At 40.4% G+C, this 25,753-nt stretch overlaps 1 protein-coding gene across 1 annotated transcript in view; it reads left to right on the top strand.

Annotated features, from left to right (window-relative positions):
• The window catches only part of LOC115633595 (Krueppel-like factor luna), a 176,578-nt gene extending 156,023 nt beyond the window's left edge, over nucleotides 1–20,555 (top strand). Inside the window, exons 2-4 of the mRNA XM_030531041.1 lie at nucleotides 11,368–12,667; nucleotides 13,439–13,579; nucleotides 19,994–20,555. Of these exons, the coding sequence (XP_030386901.1) occupies nucleotides 11,368–12,667; nucleotides 13,439–13,579; nucleotides 19,994–20,169 (1,617 nt within the window). The 3' untranslated portion in view covers nucleotides 20,170–20,555. The remainder of the gene's footprint in view (nucleotides 1–11,367; nucleotides 12,668–13,438; nucleotides 13,580–19,993) is intronic.
• The last annotated feature ends 5,198 nt before the right edge of the window (nucleotides 20,556–25,753 follow it).

Below are 25,753 nucleotides of genomic sequence, written 5' to 3'. Positions count from 1 at the left end.
CTCCCGTTGGGAAAAACTGGGCCTAGGCAAACATTTTTCGTTGCCGGCAAATACTCAAAATCTCTCCCAATTGTGCGATTCTCCTGCTGTCATATCGCATTTTGTAGATTTTAATAAACATGCAGATAATTAAATTTAATCGCATGCTTTTATTTTACATTAGCAACAACAACGACAACAACAGCACTAGCAACACCAACCCAGTGGCATCTAGTCCTACTTATACAATGTGTATGTGTGGGATTTTCCACGTTCTTCTGAACAAACTCTCTAAATGGAAAACATTATTTACTGTGGCCAAATTGAATTCCGGGCATTTCACAGGAATTGCTTAGAGCCTAAGCTCAGTTGTGGGGGTGCGAGTGTGTGTGAGTGTATGAGTTCTCTGCATGAAGCCTTTGTGTCCTAGCTGAAAGCAAACATTGCCTTAATTTCACTTCAATTCATTTGCTTAGGTTTATTATGCTCTTTAAACTCAACTAGGGAAAAAGAAATATGAAGAAAGAGAGACAAACAACTTGACAAGCAATTTGCAATAATTTACTTTGGCAAACAACAAAGTACTCGTACTACTCCCCGTATTCTCATTTTTTGTACACATATGCCAATATTCTGGCCCTTACCATGCTTTTTCGATAATTATGTTTATGTACCTTGCATTGGCTTGCCACACGACATAATTGAGTTGTCAATGTATTTCGTCGTTAATTAATAAAACCCGTTTGGAAAGTAGCATAAAATATTAACATTCCTAAAGAACAGAAAATACTCTCCAATGCCTAAACAGAAAATAGATTAGGTAAGGTTATGCCGGTGGACCGCCCTTGGCTGCCCCACAATTTGCCTCAATATATGGAGATTAATTTTCTCCAGTAAGGCTAGCAACAATTTACGAGTCTTCAATCTTTTTGGACTAATTTTAGAATTTTTCCTTTAAAGTCCAGAAAGTATAATCGAGATAACAAAAATCAAATTTCCACAGCTTAATATAAAATATTGTCTGATATTGTATGATTAAATGTGAAGTATGTTTAAGCACATCTCTGGCACTTCCATCCACGAATCATTTAATTCAAGAACCATTCGAAATTGTTCACTGAAGCAATTAAAAGCTTAGACCCCAGAAGTCCAACCATATCACATATTCAGCCTTTAAAAGTTCAATAGACATCTGAATTCTAACTCACGATTCTTTTTAGGCGGCAAGATTTATTGCGGTTAAGTAATTGAATTAATGAATATATAGTATAGACTCAGCTGCAAAGTAAACACGCTAATACCAGTACACTATGATTCTGGCAGATCCATTAGAGTGAACAGAATTTTCTCGTTTTAATAACCACAGCTAAAAGCATGGATGGAGGGTGACATGGACTGAGATATCGGCGCTAAGTGCAGAAGATAAACCACAACAACGACGACTAACGACTTAAGGCTAAAAACAAAAGTTGAAACGGAAATGAAAACCACAATTTAAGATCGAGAAGGAAAAGAAAAACAAGCGAAACAACGAACGAGCGAACGAACGAGCAACAGCAAAGCTGTGGAAGTAGACGCAACGGAAATGAAGATTTTTATGTAGCCAACTTGGGCTATACATTGCCACAAACCCAATGCCATTGCACCATTTTCCGCTGCCTTCATTTTCCTCTTTAAATGTTTTCACAGTCTTTTGCTTCGTGACATGCATGGAAAAAAACAGCAGTAACAAAAAATACGCGCACTTGGCACATAAATTGCTGGCAAAAAGTGTGCAAAAGTGTTTGGATGTGTGAATAAGTGTATAGTATATGAGTGTGGTGGGCACACCCTCAGCCCAGCAAATAAATATCTATTAAACACAAATGAGCAGCACAAACAAAGTTTTACAAGCAAAGTTTTGGCCACACATCAGACTGAACTTGCGATACACGCTTAGATTGACAAAAATTCCTTGTGGCTGGCTGCTGAGTACCGGGGGGCGGGAGGGTAAATTATTGGATGGCCTGATTGTGTAACACCCTCAACTTTTTGCCAACAATAATTATGTTGATTACATGCCCAACAACAACAACATCAACAACTTATATCTCCACACTCATTTTTGGTTGAACATATTCGGCGCTTTAAGCTGCTTAAAAGCGTAAGCTGCTCACAAAATACCACCAAATTGCTGCAAATTTGTTAAATTTCATTGAAATTTGCAATATTGTATTTAACACAAATGAAAATATTCAAAATTCCCAGACACATTTCTGTGGTGTAAATAAAATGACTTAAATGTAATAAAATTTGCCATATTTATGGTGTTCTCGTATAAAAGCTGCCCGTGGCATCAATTTGTGTGAGTGAATGAAAAAAACGCTCTACATACGAGTATCTACACAAACTAGAGGTGGACATGGGTCGAAAGTCCTTTGAAATTCCACAACATAATTACGTTACAACAAATTATAATAAAAGTAACTTATATAAAATATTATGAATGAATCGTATAGTTTGTAGATGATCATTTTTCATGATTTTCATATATACAATCAATGAAACTTAATTAATAATAATAATAATAAAGAAAGTGTGAATTTAAAATATATTTAACATATTTCCTTATTTTAAATAAAATTATATCTTTTTTTTATATGTTCATTTTTTAACTAGAAATAACAATATTATCCAAGAAAAACAAATGTACTTAAGGTTTCTCTATAAAAACTTTGTTTCTTTATTTCGCGACAACACAGGAATTGTAACGAGATTTTCATTTTTGAAAGAACCTTAAAAATATTCACGAAATTCATAAAAATATTACCTGCATACCCTTTCGTGATTTCTCGTGCCTGTGTCACTAACCACACATTATTGTCGTTTTTATGATGTGATGATGAGAAAGTATGCTCGTATTGTTTTGCCTGTCAACCTTTTGTTGGTATTTTGTTGAACTTTAATTAAAAACGCGCATTAGTGGCCGAAATTGCTGCTGGCAAGCACATGCAGAGGGTCGCTTCAACCAATTTAATTGTGTTGGCCAGTCGCTGTCGCTGTTGCTGTTGCTGTTGCGATTTGCGCAATTATGTTGCTTAGTAAGAGGAGCAAAAACAATTGTTATAATTAGTGCACATTTTAGCATGATGATATACATAGATAGTAATGCTGTAAATGCTAACAAATTTTGACCGCAACCATCGAGTGCGATGCATGCAATAACAAGCACTCGCATACATACGAGTGTACATACTGATGAGCCAATTTGTATAATGTTTAACATCAAGCGGATTTGTTTTATTCATGTGCAGGGTGCTATCCTTTTTGCTTTCCCTTCCAAACGCCCCAGAAACTAATTAACTTTAAATGCTGGCTAGTCCCTTAGTCACTCGCCTGCCATCCCCAGGGATGTGGGCGGTGCAATTTTTCAAGCCAAATGCATTGGCACGCGCTCGAACTGTGCACCCAACGGCCATCAATCAGCGGCTATTGGCCATGACTGTTGAGGGTCAGTCTAGTGCACCTATCTAAACCAGGTGTGTTTGTGTGTGGGTGTGTGTGGAGGGGTCTGCATGAAAAATTTCAAAGTCGCATGCAATCTTTTGTGATTTGTTGCAACGACTGCAAAGTCAACGTCGCCGTCGACGTCAACGTCAACGCCAGCAGCGTTGCATAAATCAAAATGCCAGTTTTGGCCCTCTTTGGTGGGGGGATGCGGTAAATGCGGGCGCTTTTTCCATGGCATGTGTGTTTTGTAAGGCGGAAGTGTTCGCTTTTATATCATATTTCATATTCCAAACAGTTCTGTTACATTTTATTTAGATTTTTGCCCAAAGATTGCGCGCCAAACAAAAGCGACGCCAAGTCAGACAAATGCAGGCAGCCACCGTCTCATGAGTGGCCGGAAATGTTCGTTATGGGCGGAAAGCTGTGGGTGGTTGAATTTAAAGAAGTGGGTGGGGTGGCGGGGGGGGTGTATAAAGGGAAATGGAAAATAAATGCAGCAGCCGCACATTAATCATGCTACATGCAAGTGCAGCAAGGGTGTGCGGAGGCGAGAGCCGAAGGCGACTTAGCGAGAAGCCACGCGAGTCGCTCGCAGCTCTCAACTCCCGATTCATAAACCATTATAGCTTCTGTCTGTTTGGCTGGCTATAAATTCACGCAACTTGTTTACGCTGGCGACTCTGCGAATGCTGGAGCTGCATAAGCTTAGCTCCTCAGCCTCCTACTAGCCGGATCTCTCAGATCTCTCCCCGCTCTCTGTGTTCGCGCGTCTGTCTGGGAAGGGTTAGGAAATTTATGTGTTGCAATTATTTTCTTGAAATAACACTTTAAGTGATTTACTGTGTGTGCCGCAACACACGACTGCCTGTGTATGTGTGTGTGTGTGTATGTGTGCCTATGTGTACAAGTATGTGCGAGTGACCAAAATGGCAAAGCAAACGCCAAATAACAGCAGCATACTTTTGGGCGTTTCTTCTTAGCCACTTTCCATAGCAGCTTCGTGTTTTATTGCGGCTGCTATTTATTCCAGCTCATTGATTTTACGCATAGCCTTGCACTTAATAAGATTTGTTAGCTACCCTTACGTTGCCTGACCGTTGTCGATGACCAAAATGATGCCCCAAGAAGCCTCCGCACAAATGATGCGGTCAACACTAAAAATAAAACCCAATAATGTTAGCAATTTGTGCGCTTTAAGGTTTTAGAGCTTAGCCCGAGGCTAGTCCAACCCATTATAGTCTTCTATTTGGCTTTTCGAATGTTCTGAAAAAATGGTCTCTCTTTAGTTATTATTCGGGTGACTTACTGTAAGGATAATTTTATTGGCCTTCAGAAATGAAATATAAAGGGGTTCTTTTCTCATCCCATTGAAAAATATCCCTATTGCATATTATACTACTTAAATACATAAATGCCAAATGCCTGTGTGAAGACAAAATATAAAATTCTCTGGCTCTAGCAGCTCTAGCCACAATTTGTAATATACAAGTACATCGAAAATTGTCATCTAATAAGTATATACCAATCATTAAATATGGTTGAATACATTTACTCGTACTATATGTGCCTTATTCGATATCGACTCATAACTTCTTCTACCGAAACCAAAGTTTGAAGGCAGAGCAAACAGCTATGGATTGTGAGGGGTTGCGCCTCTCTGAGCGCAAGTCGACAAATTTAATATCCAAGCGTATGTCAATATCCTGAGCCACAGTCTGCTCATTTACGGCCCTAATGAGTTTTGCTGCTTGGTGCAACGGACTGCAATTATGTTCCAAGTTGCAAGTCGATAGCCTAGTCGCCATATGTAAATCGAAATGGATGTCTGCAACGCCCCCAAGTTTCCAATAGATTGTTGTTTTGTTTGAAATTGATTGCCACTGCAATGACAAAGTTCTGATGGGCTGTTGAGCTGAGGGGCAAATGGCGAATGATGTACGTCAAAAGGGCGTATATTTGTGCCTGCAGCGAAAAACAAGTGTACAGTTCGAAAATCTCGTCCTCACAAAGGCCTGCAATGTCCAAGTTCCTGCTGCACAGTCGTGTTACTACAAACTGCAACTTTTCGGCAAAGGCGAACTGCTGGTGCGAGGCAGTCGAGCGCGCATCAAAGGGAACAGGAACAAGCGCGCAAAAGCAGACTCCTCCTTGCCAAGCACCGCCCATTATTGCAGCGACACATAGTTGCGCGGCTCGGGTGTTCGTTGCTGTTTCTGTAGCTGCTCAGCCCAGTCGACTCCTTTTTATGGGCTCTTAATTGTCGCACCTAAAAGTTGAGTATGCAATGCCATAAATTCAATGCAAAATTATTACCTGTAATTGTGCACGCATAAAACATAATTTTGAAATTTATGTTTATGTGCCACAAAGTGCCGGCAACAAGGACCTGCTTGCCGTTTGTTGCAGCCTTTTAGGCGCAATCGCCAAGCCGTAAATTATTTGCTTAATGTGCTCTAAAATTCTTGAGTTGCATAAATATTTCTGAAATTTTAATGGCAATCGTCGTGTAAATTCAATTTGCTGCCTTTCGCTCGCTGTGCGTCCATTAGGCGGCAAAGTTCTTAATTCTATAATGGAAATGGTCAGGCAAACTTTTTCCTGCCACCAATTGGGACTCAAAAAAGTTAACCAATTTCTGCTGCGTGCAGTTGCTTCAAAAAATAAAAAGGACAGACACCAATAGGAGTTGTGTGTTTCATCATACAAAACACTCTGTTTTTTACGAAGGAACTAAATTAATTAAATGCATGCACTTAAAATTGCAAACTACAATGGAGAGTGAAGTACAATATGTGCACACAACTATTAAAAATCTGAATAATCCACTCACCTAACACGATTTGAAAAGCGCTTTGAATTAAGAACAAGTATTGTACTCCTAACAGAATATTTTGAATAAATTCTGCTGTTTCGCAAACATATTGCAACATCTTTTTCTAATTGTAGTAAATTCCTCTTTTTCAATTATTTCGCGTATAGTGCGTTAAAAAAAAAAAAAAAAAAAAAAAATCACCCGGAAACCTAGTTTCACCTTGGCTTTTTGGCAATCGTTTAGTATCCTTATTTTCTTGGATTCCAATCAACAATTAATCTGCTGTATGGGGCTGCTCTGCTGACGTATACACGTCATCGAAGCAGAGACAGCCCAGAATTTTTCTTCTTTGCTTGATTTTGCAAGTCATCTTATCTCACGTAAATGAATGCTGATGAAGACTCGGCCGCTCTCGGAGCAGCTGAGGAAGTAGTCAATAAGCTGCCGAAGTACGTGGAGATGAGAAAAATTTCTGGTAAATCACCTTCGGAGCTGAGAGCAAAAATAACCAAGGACTTGCATATGTCAATGGGAAAACCATACTTAAAGCCGTCAAGCTCAACCAGTAACTGGATTGCCTCAACCACTTGTACATCGACTACAAGTACCCTAACGTTCTCTGTGGTGAACTCTCAATCAATGTATACTACAGTAGCGACATCAAATGGCAGTTTGTGCTCCACACCCGCCGTTGTGAGTACACCGGCTTCAATCACAAACTTAGTTGCAAATCCAACTCTGGACAAATTTTGCTCGTTTCAAATGTCAGTACCCGGTATTAATAGGAAGCGGAAAGGAGCCGTCGAGTCACTAAAATCGGCTCAAAAAAATAAGCCAACTCCTGTCAATACAACCCAGGGACAACGAACTGCGTCCTCCTCTCCGGCAGCGCTTCAAAATAATAGATTTGCAGCCCTTTCGGAAGAAGCTGATTCCATTATGGAAATGGAAGAGCCAGATTCCGAAGATCCATCGAGCCAGCAAAATGAAGCCAGCCGTTTCCAGCAGGGAAGTAGTATTCCTAAGCCTCCTGCTATATGTGTGCCACAAGTTAACAAATTGGATAAGCTGGAGGTGGCGCTCAATTCTGCTGTCTCCCCTGACGATTACGACATACGCACATCGAAATCTGGGATCTCGCGTATTTATACGAAGAATTCGAATGCGTTTCGTGCAATAATCAAATTATTGTCCAATCAAAATTGTCAATTCTGGCACCACCAGTTGAAGGAGAACAAACCCTGCAGATTGGTGCTCAGAGATATTCATCCCAATGTACCCAGGCAATTAATAGAGCGCACCTTTACCGACAAGGGCTTTACAGTTTTGAATATATATTGCCCCAGAAAACCGGACTGGCGTAACATTCAAATTAATGAGGAGGATGGTGAGGACATAAATAATGTCAAAACAAGACAAAATATGTTTTACGTTAACCTCCAGAACGCACCCAACGTTGCTGAGGCACTAAAAATAACTCAAATTGGTAGACACAGGGTTACAATATCAAAGGCCAAACAGAGTAAAGAGCTGGTACAATGCTTCAGATGCCAAGATTTCGGGCACACGAGGAACTATTGCCTTAAAAAGCCGGTTTGCGGTAAATGCTCGGGGGACCATGATACTGGCTCAAAATCATGTAACCTGAATGATAATGGGGAATTTATATGCGCTAATTGCGGCGAAGACCACATGTCGAGCTTCAGAGGCTGCAAGGTAAGAATTGATCTAGCCAAAAAACTTAAGCCAGCTGTGAGGTTGCCGAGAGATGGTCTAGTCATCGGTAGCAATAGGAGTTACCCAAACAACCAAGGCAATAAAGTACAGTTCATCTCAAGCTCTGCTGTTAAGAGTGGCTTCTCTTACGCTGATGCAGCAAGGCCAATTGAAGGAAAGCGTACCATCGCGCCAACAAACCAAAACTCGCCTCGGGCACACATTTCCGCTGAAGATTGGCATCTAAACAATAAATTTAGTATGCTGGAAAAGGCGATTTTTGATCTAAACGCAAGAATGGATCAAATGTATAAGCTCATTCAGGAAAATATGGATTCCAATAGAGCCTTCCGTGACTTGGTACAAAAACTAATATCCAAATGTTAAATCCGCTGTTAAAAATCGGATTATGGAACGCACGGGGCCTGGTCAAAAACAATGATGAACTCAGGCTTTTCCTAAGTTCAAACTTGATCGATATCATGTTAATAACCGAAACGCATATGCGTCCTGGCTTGAACGCATATTTGCCAGGATACGACCAGTACTACGCTAATCATCCCAGTGGCACCGCTAAAAGTGGTTCTGCAGTCATCATTAGATCAAGTATCGCTCATTCACAGAATGAGCCAATTCTAAAAACAAGCATCCAAGCGGCCAGCGTAACTATACCGACGAATGGTGGAAGCATCAAAGTCTCCTCCCTATATCTTCCTCCCAATGAAGCTTGGTGCAGGGCCGACTTTGATCTATTGCTTGCAACCTTAGGAGATAAGTTTATTGTAGGCGGTGATTTTAATGCAAAACACCAATGGTGGGGTAATTCCAGATCTTGCAGGCGAGGAAGGTGTTTGCAAGAGGCCATAGCTAGTACTACTTGCCAAGTTCTTGCTACTGGAGAGCCAACTTTCTACTCTTACAACACACGGCTTAACCCCTCTGCACTAGACTTCTTTATTGTCAACAGGATTGCCCTAAACAGACTCACCGTTGAAACAAAATATGAGCTCGCATCGGATCACCTTCCAGTAGTAGCGACGCTACATCATGCACCGCAATATAATCCCAAGAGGGAATATATTCTACCACCTGGCTCCCGTATTGATGTTTTTAAAGCCGATCTCGAAAGAAGAATTAACCTGAACGTCGAAATTAACAGCCCAGAGGATATCGAAGACGCGATATCAATCCTCATGAAGAACATTTCACTGGCTGCGTCTTCTGCTGCACCGAAAACTTTACGCTTGCCAACCCAACATAGTCAAGCTAGTCTACCACCAACGGCTGCTGCGCTCTTAAGCCTGAAAAGAAGAGTCAGGAAAGAATATGCAAGAACTGGAGATACTCGCATTCATCAAATCTACAAAAGACTGTCCAATCGACTGCAAAAAGAGCTTGCTAAAATCAGACAAGGCAGAATTGATGACATATTGGAAAGTGCTGGTCCAGATGCATCATTTAATTACTCGCTCTGGAAGCTTACGAGGCGATTCAAGAGGCTGGTCATCCCTAAGACTCCAATTAAGGATCCTTCAGGTGGATGGAGCTATTCCAGTCAGCAGAAAGCTGAAATCTTTGCAAACAGCCTAGAGGAAAGATTCAAGCCTTTTGACTTTACATCAGCAGATAGGCGAAGGGTAGTCGAGCTTAGGCTGGAGATGCCATTCCAAATGGCCTTGCCTGCAAGCCCAGTTACACTGCAAGAAGTGGTACAGCAGATAAAAAATCTAAAGGTCAAAAAAGCGCCTGGAGAAGACCTTTTAGACAACAGGACGCTGAAACTGCTCCCCACAAGGGCTCTGCTGTATATTGTTTTGCTCATGAATAACATACTCAGGCTGAGGCACTTTCCAAACTGCTGGAAAATGGCGCTAATTACGATGATTCCAAAGCCAGAGAAACAGCATACTGAAGTAGATGGATATAGGCCGATTAGTCTGCTACCTGCCCTCGGGAAGATGATGGAACGCGTGATTCTGGACCGGATTCTCCAGCTCGAAGCCGTGACGCGCAGAATTCCAAAATGGCAATTTGGATTTCGAAGAAGTCACGGAACACCGGAACAGCTCCACCGTGTGGTCAACTTCGCCCTGGAAGCCATGGAGCAAAAGATGTACTCAGTGGCTGTGTTTATGGATATTAAACAAGCTTTTGATAGAGTGTGGCATGATGGTCTCCTCTGCAAATTGAAAGGCATACTAACTCCTCAATTGTTTCAACTCATCGAAAGCTTTCTAAGGGACAGAAGCTTCAGAGTTGCTGTTGATGGAGTGAAATCCACGAGGCGCTCAATTTGTGCAGGAGTGCCCCAAGGCAGTGTTCTCGGTCCTACCCTGTATACATTATTTACTGCTGATATGCCTGCACCGCAAGAGATCCTTGGAGTAGACGAGAATGACGCACTAATAGCTACTTACGCAGACGACACTGCGGTGCTTACCAGATGCAGAGATATCGATGTAGCTTCGGAAGCCTTACAGCAGTATGTAAGTAGTTTCGAGAAGTGGGCTCTGAATTGGAACATTGGTATCAACGCCAGCAAGTGTGCGAATGTCACATTTACAACAAGGCCGTCGTCATGCGGAGATATCACAATGTTGGGGTCCACGCTCAGTCATACAAATTCGCACAAATATCTTGGTGTCATTCTGGACAGAAGACTCAACTTCAGCAAGCATACAACAATGGTCAAGCGATCGGTCATGGCAAAAGCCGGAAAGATGGCATGGCTGCTTGCACCCTGCAACAAGCTGTCTCTGCACAGTAAGGTGACAGTATACAAGTCCATATTAAGTCCAATATGGAAGTATGCGCTACCAATTTATGGCATTGCCGCTGCATCGAACCTAAATAAAATAAGAGTTGCGCAAGCTAAAATACTCAGAAAAATATGAAACGCTCCCTGGTATATGCGCACTAGGGACATCGAAAGAGACTTATGTGTCCCCAAGGTTGGCGATGTCATTCAAATGCACGCAAGCAATTACGAGAAGCGACTCGGCAGTCACCCCAACGCACTAGCGAGGCGGCTCCTGTCCAAACCTAAGAAGAGAAGATTGAAGAAGTGCCATCCAAAGGATCTCCCCACAAGATCCCTTGTATAAAATATATAATATATATCATAAAATATAATTTCATTTCTAATGTAAAACATTGTAAATATTGTATATATGTACATAGATATAAGTGCGTCCTATAGATGCTTACTATAGACAACTTTTGTATTCCCTAACTTTCAACTAGCTTAAGCTGCCATATTGGTAGTAGAAAACTAGTTTAATAAATTGTATATATGTAAAAAACATCTTTTTCTGAGATTCTCTTCGTTCATCACCTGTATTTATTTACAATATTGTATTTATTTATTGCAGACCTGCTACGAACTGGAACGTTATTTGCGCGACGAGCCCAAATTGCAGACCTACAAGAAGAAGATGCAGAGTGATTTGGACACAGCCTGGGACAAATTCTACACACCTGCACGCATTTTCGAAGAGTTAAAGATAAAGGAACAGCACTTGGACACGATCTCCACGACTTCGTCGGTGTCGTCGAATTGCTCGGGCATCTCATGGGACAGCAATGGCTCGCAAGCACTCAGCTGCTCGGTGCTGGTCAAGCAGGAGCGCATCGATGAGGACGACGAGGATGCCGCACACTCAGATGATGACAAGCTAGGTGCACTCTTTGCCGCACCACCCTCCGCCATATCGCCAAATCCCAGCATCAGCAGTGCCGGCAACATGACGCCGACCAGTAGCAGCAGCAGCATCAGCAGCGGCGGTGGTGGGGTCAGCAGCAACATACCGCTGAGTCCTGCCAGCTGCTCCTCACCAGCTATTAAAGTCCGCGTGCTACAGGCCAAGAGCCAGTTGGGCAATGCACGATACAATGGCCAAGGCCTGAGCGTGCATGACTTTGTGCTTCCCACACTGACGCCACCCTCCTCCCCCGAATCCAGCCTGCGCAGCACCAATAACTATGCACAGCAACAGCAGCAGCAACTGCATCAGCCACAGCCAACGCCACAGCAGATCGATGCCAACGAATTGGCCGCTCTAATACAACAACAACAGCAGCACCAACAACAGCAGCAGCAGCAGCAACGTATCGGCCAACAGCCACAGCAGCAAGCAGCACAGCACTCAACGCCCACAACCGCCATTCTGCGCTTCACCAGCCAACTGCCCAGCGCTGGCCCTGCCAAGAATCCCACACTGACACAGGCCACCACGCTGCAGTTGCAACAGCAGCAGCAACAGTTGGCCGTGCAACATCTGAGCGTATGTCCGCAAACACTTTCGGCAAACAACAGCACCTCGGCAACGGCAACAGCAACAGCAGCAGCAGCAACAACAACGGCCACACCCGTCACACAACACAGCAACATTCCGCGGAGCACCATAGTCCGTCTGACCACGGCGAATGGCAAGACTAGCGCCGCCGGCATCAGTCTGGCCCGTGTCCTACAAATGCAGAACAATGGCAATGCCAATGTGGCCGCCGTTCTCAGTGCAGCGGCCAGCGGCAATGTTGTCCAGCAACAGCAACAACAACAGCAGCAATCGCAGCCGGCATCACAGCAGCCACAACAGCCGCCACAGCAACAACAACCAATTGTTGCTACCATGACTCCAGTGGCAACGCCGCGAGCTGACAAATCCACAACTGGTACGTACAAGAACATATTGACACGCCGAACTGTTTAATTTTTAGTCAGTTCGCTCATGCTGTTGCCGATATTTGAATGATAGGCAAATGAATTGCACACAAATACGTCAAATTCATGTCCATGTGGTATAGGTTTTTAGTAGGGAACAATTTTATTTTTAGCTTAGCTTCATTTACACAATTAAGATAAATTTGTATTTATTTTCCGATCTCAACAAATATATTTACAGCCTGATTATCAATCACCTAAGCCACTTGGTCCAGACCTTTCAGTTTAGAGGCACTCAAATAGTCCCCTGACTTATGCTTGTAGCCAACAAGTAAACTCAAAATTACAAGATTGTTCAAGATGTTACCATCACCTTTTATACTTTTTATCAGCGATCAGTGCAGTGTACCCTTTAATGAAATGAAATATAAAACTTAATTATTCTTTATAACCAGTAACAACTTTTAAAGTCCAAAAAAATTTTCGGCATTCTGACCGGTGACAACTTTGCTGTCTGAAGTTAAAGATCCCCAGTATTGAAAATAGAATATGGTGATATTCAAAATTAAAACAGAAATCAATTAGACGTATGACGAGTAGACATCTTTGATAAAGCAAAGCTGACTTCTAGGCGCCGAATGTGTAGATTGTTCCATTTTTTATTTCACTTCGAGTAGGCTACATATGTATGTTTCTTTAAGCCTGGCTAAGCCTTAATTAAATTTGTAAAATGTTTAACCCCCACTTAAAAGTTCGCTTCGGCTTTCAAATCTCTTTTGTAGCGTCTGCCAAAAATCACCCGCGCCAACATAACGAGCACAGCCCGGACGCCAAACGTCGGATACACAAGTGCCAATTTCTGGGTTGCAAAAAAGTCTACACGAAGAGTTCGCATCTGAAGGCGCACCAAAGAACGCACACAGGTGAGTGGACAGGGGCTGTTATTGTGCATGTGTCTGGCATTTTGAAGAGCAATGCCAGTGTTGAAAAATTGTCAAACGATTGCCGTGTACTGGAAGTGGGTGGAGGGGGAGGGGGGAGGGAGAAGGGAGAAGAGGTATCCACTGGAGACAAAAACACACGAAGGCACACCGCACTTCGGCGATGTTTTGTGCGATTAATAAATCAGGCATGAGCAACGACCGTTGGCCAACAGACCGAAGGACAGACATACCTGCGCCTGGCACCACCGACCCACCTGTACGTGTATGTGTGTTTAAAGAGGTGGCCGGTGTGGGCAGAAGTGACAGGTTGCATTGTTTTGCTGACACTGCTCACTCGGGCGCATTCAGAAAACATGAAGAGTCAAGTGCTCGGCCGGCAACCAAATCCCGAATGCACGTCAGCGGGCAGGGCTTGAAATTTCAATAAAAATCGCATAATTCAAAAATGAAATATTGGTCACACGCACACCATTGCGATCGCAAGCACAAAACACACACAAACGTGCTAACACCGCACATGGTTGTGAAATGAAATTTTATTACAGCACATTCAACATCAGAGATTTTGGTTCATTCATTCAATGGAACGCGGCAATGGACGGACGGATGTATTGATTTGTGTCATGCGCGCTGTTGGCCAAACTATGAATTTGTGTGTGCGTGTGCATGGGTGTGTGTGTGTGTGTATGCGCTTACAAGAGCTTTGCCAAAAACACTTAACCCATAAAACAGAAAACCAAAATCCATTTTGCATTCAATTCTCCTTTTGTGCAGAGGCCCAAAAATATTTGCAGTTGTTGAAATGTGTGCTCATGCAGTTATATTTTGGATTATGTTTAGAGAGGCGGGGCACGGTAAACATCTACTATATGCGTGCGTGTATATGCGAGAGTGTGTGTGTGTGTGTGTCTGTTTGTGTGAATCATGTAAGTTGAGCTCTAAATTTTGTCGGATGGCAAATGAAATGATTTGGCACTCGGAAAAGTGCAATCAAGCTTGAAACATTTTTGGCCATCTTTGGCATTATTGCCAAGTGCAGACCTAGTCCTCTATATCTGTATATACTTGTATGTGTGCATGCCTAAGCATTTACCACTGGCCATTGTGCTTGTGTCTAAGACAACAAGCAACAAGCTGGCCAAGTGAACCGTTCTTGGCCAACAATTGCCATTTCTTTGTTTGTTTGTTTGTTTATTTATTTGTTTATTTATGCAAGCAAGTGTTGTCATGTGTCTGTTTGAGATTGCCATTCGGTTGTTGTATTTAAATTTGCTCTTTGCCTGTAATACCAAATGAATTGCAAAGCGCAAATGTGTAGCCTGCTCGTACATGTCTGTTTGTGTGAGTTTTCGTTTTTCCTGCTAACCCTTTTTTGGGTTGCCTTTCTTCGACCACACTTTCACTTGATGCCCACATGCCACACACAATCAAGCAGAGCCATCAACTTCCTCATTCATACTTGCCATATGTAAATGGAAACTGTTCTCGTGTAGCACACACGTGCGCCGACTTTGGAATTTACAGTGTGTAGCTATTTTGGCTGAAGGGGTTCAATCAGCGTTAGCTTCCCGACCCCTGTTCTACAATCATTTTCCATTAATTTCATCATTTTAATTAACATTCAATTTGCTCAAAATTGTTGCCGCCGGCTGGCAGGCGGGCATGCGGACAGGCGGACAGGCGGGCGTGTTGTGCTTTTGTTAAATTGTTTGTTTTCAAACAACAACAGAAACAGCTCAATAAAAATCCATGGCAGGCACAAGTTTCGCTCATAATTTTCGGTTTATCTTTGGCGCATAAAAAACTTTCAAGTAAAATCGACAAAGAAAATTGAAAACCCTTGTAGGCGCAATTCTATAGCTCACACAGTGAGTGCAACTTTCCAACAAGGCTCCAATCAAGCGGGGCCTCCTTAGGCCCTTTTGTTGTGCTTACTCTGTGTTGTGTTGTGTTTGTCTACCATATTGGCCCATCGAGGCAGGCGCCGACGCGTGAAGTGTTAATTTGGTAGGACAAAGTTTTTGAGCAAGTTCTTGACTTAACTGTGCCTACAACTGCCGTGTCAGTTTGTGTGGTGGAGAGGGGGCATCCCTCTTTTTATGCAAATTTAAACTGATAAAAATTCGTAATTAATTGCACATGTGGAGGGAGTTTTTCGCAATATACTTACGATCATTGCGGCGTCCAGTGGCAACTCAATAAATCAAAGGAAAAGGTGTTCGAGCGATAAGATTGAAATATTTGATTACGTCCTGCCCGGTACGGCTGAAAAGCTAAAATGGAAATTCCAGCCATAGCCGCCAACAGACGTCGAGCAGCAAAAACCAATTACTTTAATGACACCATGGAGACCGTAGGGGCGAGGATGTGGAAAGGCCAGCGTGCGGACGTCGGCTACAAATTAAGAAAATTTAATGAATTACGTTTTTCGCATAAAATTAAGGCAAAATTTCATTAAGACTCGCCCGAGCGCCACAACGCTTTAATATTATCGCATTAAAAACGAAGACGTTGGCCAGTCGGAAAGAAATGAGAAAAAAACAAAAATAATTTATTGCAAGCAATTTTTCAAATTTATACAAACAAGCACAAGTGCAAAGAAATGCCCAACATCCTTGAACTACTACTCTACTTATCCTTGACTTTGCCCCATAATGCCGGCCCGTCAATCCACAAGACAGGAGTGCAAATATAGACAATCTCTCAGCCTGAGAGAGTTGGATGCAGGCGCTCTAATCTGATTTTGCACATTTCCGGCATTCATGGCGTTTCCTCTTGTGACTGGCATTTCAGTTTGCAGGGGCGACCTGGTCACATTTAATTAGAAATCAAATTAAGCACTCTCCTTGCATATTTTATAATTGAATGCCTATCAATTAAAGCGGCAAGCAGCAGCCAAGCAGCAAGCGAGAGCGCCAATAGCTGCGAGTATGCTCGTAAATTCCGCCATCGATGCAATTGGGGAGCAGCGCAGACATGTGAGCGCTGAACAGCGAGGCTAGACAGCGCGTAAGATTTCAATTAGTTAAACGCAGTGTTGTTGGTGGCTATAAAAATGCCGAGGATGCATGCGAAACCGTTAAGAAAAGATTACAAGTGCAATCAGGCGGAAAGACGCAAACAGACCATAAAAATTGTGTGTTGAGTGCAAAAGCCGAGAAGGCAGCAAATAAAAGACAAGAAAGAGCAAGAAATTGAAATGAAAAGAACAAACCGGAAGGAGTGAGTGTACCAGCTCAAGCAATGAAAGGAATGCCCAACGTTCGACCCTCCAACTCTACACGTTCTATTGCGGCAGCCGCTTGCTGGCGAAATTAAAACCAACGCCAGAGAAATTTATAAAATATTAACTGGCTGCTCAGCCTGGCTGTCTGCTCGCGGCTGCCTGCGGACTGTAAACCGCTGCTGCCTGCTGCTTATTGCCTTTAAACAATTTACAAGTGCAAACTTTATGGCTTATACGGGCTTGCCTGCCCTGCCTGCTGCTACGTAGTATGTATGCGAGTGTATGGCTGTGTGGGTGTGTGGGTGTGTAGGTGTGTGGGTGTGTGGGTGTGTGCAGCTATCAATATGTAGACAAACGGCTGAGGTTAAGTTTTAACTGCATTCTACTCAATAAATTAAAAGGCGCGCTCCAGTCGACCTCAAGCACATGGCGTCGCCAGCGTTTTTATGCTCTTCATGTTGCAATGTCTACGGCTCGTTTGCTTCCCCACCTTCTTTGCCACTTTAATGGCCCCAACCTGGTCTCTAACGGCGAACCAAACCAAGCAAAATGCAATGTCGGTGACGGTGCCAAAATAAAAAAAAGCACACATAGTAAGAAAAATGTTAAAATACTTAACCCAGTTGCAAATTGCAGTTGCCTGCTGTTGTTGTTCCTGTTGTTTTTTTCTCGTGAGCTATTAATTTTGGTCTGGCAAAAATGATGGGCGAATTTTTGCTTTTTGGTCTGGGGCTCGATGGAGCCTCATTGGCTGGCTGCTAACAATGTCAATGTGTAAAGGGTAGCGGGAAATTAATTAAAAAATCGTAAAGGAGTTCCCATTCTTTTGACTTTCGGCTACATATAAATGTAGCATACTTTTGTGCGTCGGCTGACTTCGCTTCGATTCATTTCGTTTGCGCTACTGACTTTTACTTGGCTTTGAATGGCAAGATAACACGAACCTTTTGTGTACAAATACACGCACAAAGTACATACACACACACTCGTATGTGTCTGCTTTATCGTCCGCCTCAGCTCAACTGGCTCTGCGCCGCTCAAATGCACTTCAATACGAGACTCCTGGGTCGTATCTGGCCTGCACTTTGTGCATTTGACGCTGATTTACACAGCCAGCCGTAAAAGAGCAAAAATGGCCAAAATTGCCAAACGCTTGCCCCCGTTACACCCATTCCCCTTGACTAACTGCTTCATCTCACTGTGGTTAGCTGTACGGCTTTATCTCTCTTTATTTTTGTTTCCCTTTACCGCTCTGTGTGTGTTTTTCGGGCAGCCTTTTATTTATTGCCACTGCTTCGATTTCTCTAGCGCCCAGTTCTGACAAAATGCCAAAGTGCAAGTGGCAGTCACATGCTGCCATGATTTGCAAATCGATGATGCCACCCAACTCCCCCTATAACACCCACTCACCCATACACATCCATCCCTTCAAAACATTTAAGCCGGCCAGCCAAAAGTTGTCCGCTCACTGACAGCATAAACAAATGGAAATTAAAAGCATAGCCAACTTGCCAAGTCGGTGGGGCCAGTGATCGTCCTGTCGACCCTGGACCGTGGGCCCTGGGCCGTGGGCTGTGGGCTGTGGGCCGTGCAACCGCAAGTAATGTGAAATTGAGCACGGAAATATCACACATTTCCGCATGCATTAAGTTTTAAGCTCTGCGTGTGTGTATGTATGTGTGTGTGCGTGTGCGTGTGTTTGTGTGCGTTACAAAGTTTTCCACTCAGCTTTATGCATTTTTCTCGAGCTGTCGTCATTTTCTTGCCGGTTATCTCTCTCTCTCGCTCTCTCTCTCTCAACGGCAACAATTTCCTGCCTTGGCTGCTGTTTGTCTTTTAAACTCAAATAATTTTACCAGTTTTTTTAAATTTCATTTTATTTCTTTCTTCTGTTTTTTTCTTCTCGTATTCAACTGCTCCGCCCCGTTCTGTTTCTCATTGCTCTGTGCTGGCTCGGCTATGTTCTGGCGTGTTCCTCTTTCACATTTTTAGGTTTTATGCTTTTGTGTGAAATTACAACTTCTGCATTTCCTTTTCCTTTCGGCTGGCTGGCTGGCTGGCTGCCTGCTTGCCTGTCCGGTGCTTCCCTGCACTCGCCTGCTTCCCTGTTTGGCTTTCAGCGCTTTGGCCAGCTACACGCGTTCCACAACGTCCCGCCCCACCATGTCCTGCCACCGCTGCCAGCATCCTTTGAGGCTTTTGGCACGCATGAAAAATGTTGGCAAAGGCTCCACGCAGTTGGCACACCGTTCGTTCATGTTGCCGCCATTTCGTAGCCGCCTTTCGTTCTGTTTTAATTTTCCAGTTTTTCATTTTTAATTGTCTTAAATTCTTGCTGTTTGTGCGTTTGCATTTTTATTTATTCGTGTTTTACTTTATGCATATTTTGTACGTATTCTGCAAACATGGAGACTTCCGGCGCGCCGCCACTGCAGCAAAACTTTTTTCATTTCGGTTGCCATTCGAGGCGAGCGCGCGCTAAATAAAAATTGTTTCTCACAGGATTCGCTTTGCTGTGCACCGCTCCTCCCTGCTCTGCTACGGCATTTCTGCATATTTATGCGTTTCATTGTGTTTTTGTTTGTGTTGCCTGTCCTGCAATGAAAATGCAACAACTTTTATTGTTGCCCTTCGGCGCCTGCATTGCAAACAGCATATAATCCACAAAGACACACACAATTAAACAGTTTCCTCAGCTTTCCAAATTATGAACCCCACAACGTTGAACTAAAATCTTAAGGTTCGTGGCTAAGCAAGCATTTCAGTTTTCAAATCAAGTTGGGTCGTTCCACTCTTGACCTGTCCGTTTATTAGCTTAAGCAACTGCATATTAGAGACATGTGGACATTGGATTTCAGTTAAATTTATTCAACTATTCGCTAAACACTTAAAACAAGATTTCCGCACTATATTTTAAAGCAATTATCATTTTCTGTTCGTTCGTATCTCTTCAATAACAAATTAACATATTTGAATGGTTCCCTGCATAATAACAATTAAATAAATAAATAAATAAGTGCATACAAGTATTTGTAATACCAATCTGTGTTTTTGTCTGCAGCGCACAATGAAATTAGTTTATTTTATTTATGCGTGTAAATATGTGTGTAAATATTTATATAAGTGGAAGCTGGCTTATTTTGATTTACCATCCTTTTTCGTTTCAGGTGAAAAACCCTACAAATGCTCCTGGGAGGGCTGTGAATGGCGATTCGCACGCAGCGACGAACTGACGCGTCATTATCGCAAACACACTGGGGCCAAACCATTCAAATGCCGCAACTGCGATCGCTGCTTCTCCCGCTCGGATCATTTGGCTCTGCATATGAAGCGCCACATGTGAGGCGAGATCTAAATGGCCCTTGGCCAGATGCAAGCTATTTGATCCTACAATACATACATACTACACTACCAGCAATTGTGCCATCAAGACAGCGACATCGATGGCTGACGGGCGATGGATGGAGGGCGAAAGATGTCCCTAATTCCCACAACTGATCAAACTGGCGAAAGCAAATCAAAAACCACCACACAAGCAAATACACTTCAAGCCTTTCGATTGACATACTTCATTGGATTTATTGCGAATGCCGCTTCTGTTCAAATTCCCTTGTCCGTGTTTCAGTTTTTGTTTAGCTTTACACTTATTTATATATTTTTTAAGTAATTCTATTTGCTTAAGAGCACTCAGCAATTTGCAGAATCTTTCTTTGAAATATCACGCGCCGGTTGACATCACATCATTCTACATTTATGAGCTGGAGTTAAGAACAAAAATATTGTACAATTTACCAAAGCTAAGCAATTTTATTTAGATTTAGCAGCAACACTGAAAGGCTCACTTGGCAAACAGCAGGTGAACATGAAACATGAAACATAACTATAAATTTAAATTTGAAAAAACAAAAAATTATAAAATTATTTTTGTTTTGTTTGTAGCGCAAACAAAATATGTAACACTGCCAAAACAAAAATACAAAAAAAAAAAAAAACAAAATAAAACAAAACAAAATGAAATATATTTAAATCGAGAATGCAAAGATTTAATGAACATTAAGCTTACTTCATACTACTTACAGCAAATACAAAAACAAAAACAAGTGCAAAATATGTTTTAAACAAAAATGTAGAAGCCTAGTTTTCTTAACTTAATTTATATTGTAATTTAAATGTTGTCACTTTTATTGCAAGCTGCCTAACCGCGCAGCATTCTCCTAGGTCTGATTTCATAAGTATGTTGTATAAAGGCAAAAAATTTATTATATTATTATTTCGGTAATCAAAAGGCTAGGTTATGAATTACTGGAATTATGTGGCGCCACAATTGATTTTTAAATTAAATCACTCTGCTTTGTTTGTAACCTTGAAACAAAAGAGGATACTGATTAGTGATGAAAAGTATTACAAAATGAAAAATATGTTTTTTTCTCAACAAAATCGGTTACATTTAATTTGATAAAAATTTAAAATTTAGAATGCAGAGATCATTTTGTTTTGCATGCTTTATTTATGCATAAAAATTCTTCTTCATGTGCCTCGTTAATTATAATAAAATCATAAAACAAAAAACAAATATTTACGTAATAGGTTTTATTCATAAAAAATTGTTTATCGCTTTCCATAATTATTTGTGCTAATATTTCTTTTAGTTTTTACGAACTACTTATTTATAGTTACATTAAATCTACTTTAAAACCATTTCATTTTGTTCATAATTTGTTTAATTTTTAATTATTTTTAACGAATAAATGCTTTGTAAAGATTAACCGTTTTGCCTTCTCCCCTCATTTTATTCTTTCGATGAATTTTGACTTTCGCTTTAGCACAATAACCTCGGCTGAGATCAAAGTATACAACACGATTGAGTACATTCGAACATTAAGTATGGTTTGTGTGATGAGAAATTCTGTGATCCAGAGAGAACAACAAATAGCTAAGGAAACAAAGCAAAAACCACAAATCCGAAAGGCGCAACTATTAAAAGCAACGCACAGTACACACTCACGAACGTAGAAAGGCACTAAAAAGTTTTGTTGCATTCCATATACATACATATACTTGTATTGGGAGCAACATTTGTCAATAGCAAGAAAATACACAACCACACACAATCACACACACACACACACACACACATAAGCAGTTTCAAATTTGAAAATGATGTGTGGGTGAACAATACTCGTATATTCTTTAAATTCTAGCTTAATTCACATAGCATGTGAGATTGATGTGCTGCTTGTGCTTTCTGTAATTTCGATGTTATATAATTGTACGTAGTCCTTAATGTATATGCGCCTCTATGTATGTATATAGCTGTATCTAAACATATGTATGCATATGTAACTGTATCTGTATATCTACTTATATATGTTTGTCTGTGCAAGGCAATACTTGGTCTCATTTGAAAACAGTTTATTGATAAGTGTGCATCAAAAAGCGGCACCGGCTTCCAGTCGTATCCTTTTGCTTCCAATTTTGTAAAACTTCACAAATACATACATACATACACACAGACACATACATACACACGCAGTCACGATAATTCGCAGAAAAGAGTTGAGAATAATAAATTCTATATACATGTTTAAAACGATCAAATGAATATATAAGAGAAACCACAGAACAAATGTGTACGATGTGTCAAAAATGCTTCAATCAGCTAAGTGTAACTTTTGAGAAAAACAAAAATCCCCAGAAAATAATTATAAACAAAAAAGTATAAAAATAAGAAATATTTTGTATAGAGAACCTTTAAATTAAATCTAAACATTTACATGTATAGCTGGTAATGAACAAAAAACTGCGCCAGTACATAGATTTGTGCAGTTAGATAAGTGGGCGTAACTATGGAATTATTTTCCAATTGAAACCAAAATTGTAAGTAAAATTATTTTAATGAAGAGAAAAATTATTGTGTATTAAAATAAAAAACAAAATGAAAGACTGGTCAACGAGGTGTTCCGCGTTTATGCAAAAATTGCAACAAAAAAGTATAAAGCATTATTATAAACAACATTAAAAATTTATATTATACATACAAGTACATGCATACCATATGTAAATAGTATGAAACTACACTATCCTTCAAAGCAGCGCATACCCAAATGAGAATTTACATTCACGGGAGTGAAGCATCTAGACGGAGGTGGGGCTTGATACCTCATCCTACTCTAACATAAGCTCGTGCATTGATCCCATTGACGATTTCCTTTTGAAATTGGGCAGTCCTGTTCATTCAGCAACCACATACTGCACAGTCCTCGGTCAGGCTATGCAAAAAACAAAAAACAAAAAAAAAAACCATTCAGCTACAGCTACTATTCATACGTAAGAACACGTAATTAAAGTTAATCAAGTACGAATTTTAAGAAACGCTGAATGTGAGTCTAGAGAGTACTAAATACCAAACCTAAAAGAGCAAAGATAAACAACAAACACACACATACGGACAAACACACAGACACAGTCACACACATACTATGGAACTATGTATATATTTTAGTGTTTACGAAAACTGCAAACCTGCTGCAAATTAAAAATTCAGCTCGGTATGATTACACACGATTAAAATAGTATACAAGGCCACAACAAAACGGAGATGGAAAATCATATGAGTAGGTATGAACTATGAACATTTTCTACAGATTTACAGTTGACACAAACATTATACTATATTGTGGCAGAGCAGTAACGAAGTGGAGAGGGAGACGAAGAGATACAGAGATAGACCGAGCTCCTGCGGTCAGTAGCACAACAGTATGAACGGAAAATAAAAAGCAAAAACTGATATTAAATAGCATCCATATATATTCTTCATTTCATTTCATATCAGTTGATTTAATTTCGTTTCCTTCTTCATTTGCGAAATGTGCTTAGCAATTTATTCGATTTTCGTTAGGCAAATATAAAGTTCGCACAACTAGGTGCGTTTTAGTTAAGTGTAGTTTATTGGCACAGAGCCAAGCGTAGCAGAAATATACCAGAGTTAAACAAAAAGCAAGCATACGAAGTGGGAGAACACAATGATGAGCAGACATGAGTAATCGTTTTATATAGAAGATTAAGAGCATAAATGTAAACGTAAAATTTTGTGTATAGTTTAGTAAAATGAATTAGTTTAATGTTGAATCAACTCAAATGCAAACTACATTAAAAAAGATGCTAAAATGCGAGAACAGAATAATTAAATAATTAATGAACAAAAATCGAAATATATATATATATACATATATATGTATATGGCAAACTATTTATGTGAAAGTTGTGTGTAATTAAATGAAAAATAATAATTAAAGGTAATGAAAATAAGACATAAAAGAAGAGCATGCAAAGCATCTAAATTAAGGCACAGCATTACATTTGTAACTAAAATTTACATTCAAATTGTATTTAAATTTAAACTGAAACTGCGGGCCACTGACTGCCCAATATTGCGGCTCAATAATTTTACTGGTGACGATGAGCTGTTGGCATTCAAGTCAGTTCTGATTCAGTTAACTAGTAACGTTATGAGAATGTTGGGCCAATTCGGAAATGGGCAGCCAGCCGCATGGTTGAACAGCAGCAGCAAATGGTGATTTAAATAGATTTTTATAAAGATCTTATTTATTTTAGCTTTTTGTAAACGTAAGCTTACGCATTAAAATGGTAATTCCAATAAAATTAAATTGTAAACTTAAGACGCGACATTGATATCAAAATTCACAACTTTCGGCACAGGTAATTAAAACTCTTAAGTAAATCAAAAGCGACAAGTCCAATGGACACAGTTGCGATTGCAGTCAGTCATCAAGATACATACGGTTGTAACTTGGGACTCTTCAAACGCTTGAAGGTAACTGAAAACTTAATACACAACAAAAGAAAAAACAATGGAAAAAAACAAAAAATCAAAAAAAAAACAAACAAAAAAATTAATAAAACCTAGCTAATAGCAAATAGAAAAATCTAATTGTCAGTGTTTATTGATGTGAATTTTAATGTGTGCGTATTTTGCGCTAGTTCTTAAAGCAAACTTTTGCCCCTGGTTGGTGTGTTAAGTGTTTCACTTTGAAGCGCTTACAAGTTAATATACATAAGTACATACCCATGTATTTCATAATTAAAATCGTCGGATACGAGTTAAAACAACCACAATGCAACTGCTATAAGAGAACGCGCGCCAACCCGCTCCACATAAGTCGAAATGAATTTTGTTTGGCTTTGTTAACCGTGAATTCATTTCTGATATGCGACAGCAAACAGCAAAATGTTTAAATAAATTATTAGTTGATTAACTGCAAATTAATAGAATTTAATTCAATTAGCATATTTTTCCAATATATTCTATTACTTATTATATACAACATCAAACGTGAATTATTAATTATTATGGCTTGTTTGTTGCGGCTTTTTGTGCATTTCATTATACCAAATTTATATATGAAAGAAAAATAAATACAATTAGAGAAAAAGAACAAAAAACTGAAAAAAATAGTACGTAAAAGCTAAAAATCATGGCAAACTATTTAGATAATTGCCCAAGAAAGAGGTGCACAGTGTTGCGGGCACATGAGACGGCATTCTTGTATTTACTTAGTATTAGTTTATACAACACCCCCTCCCCTACCCAAAAAAAAAAAACAAAACAAAAAATTAAAAAACGAAAAATCAAGAACAACAAGCAGAACGTAAACAGATCAACCAGCAGAATAATTAGAACCGTTATTTTTATTCTTGTATAAGTATAAACCGAAGGCATTTTCAACGTATGACAACTATTATTGTACGTAACTTGATATTTTGATGAGAATTTCTGTGACAAAATATAGAAAAATATAAAAAAAACAAACCAGCTGCATTTGATTTGAAGTGGAAACTGACTATAGCCACCGAACACACACACACACACATACAAACAAACACTTGTGCATATGTGATCTGTATAA

The sequence above is a fragment of the Scaptodrosophila lebanonensis genome, unplaced genomic scaffold (assembly GCF_003285725.1).
Source record: "Scaptodrosophila lebanonensis strain 11010-0011.00,11010-0021.00 unplaced genomic scaffold, SlebRS2 tig00000001-arrow-pilon, whole genome shotgun sequence".
Lineage (NCBI taxonomy): Eukaryota > Metazoa > Arthropoda > Insecta > Diptera > Drosophilidae > Scaptodrosophila > Scaptodrosophila lebanonensis.
Note: the sequence above shows the minus strand (reverse complement) of the source record. Positions and strands in the feature narration are given on the sequence as shown.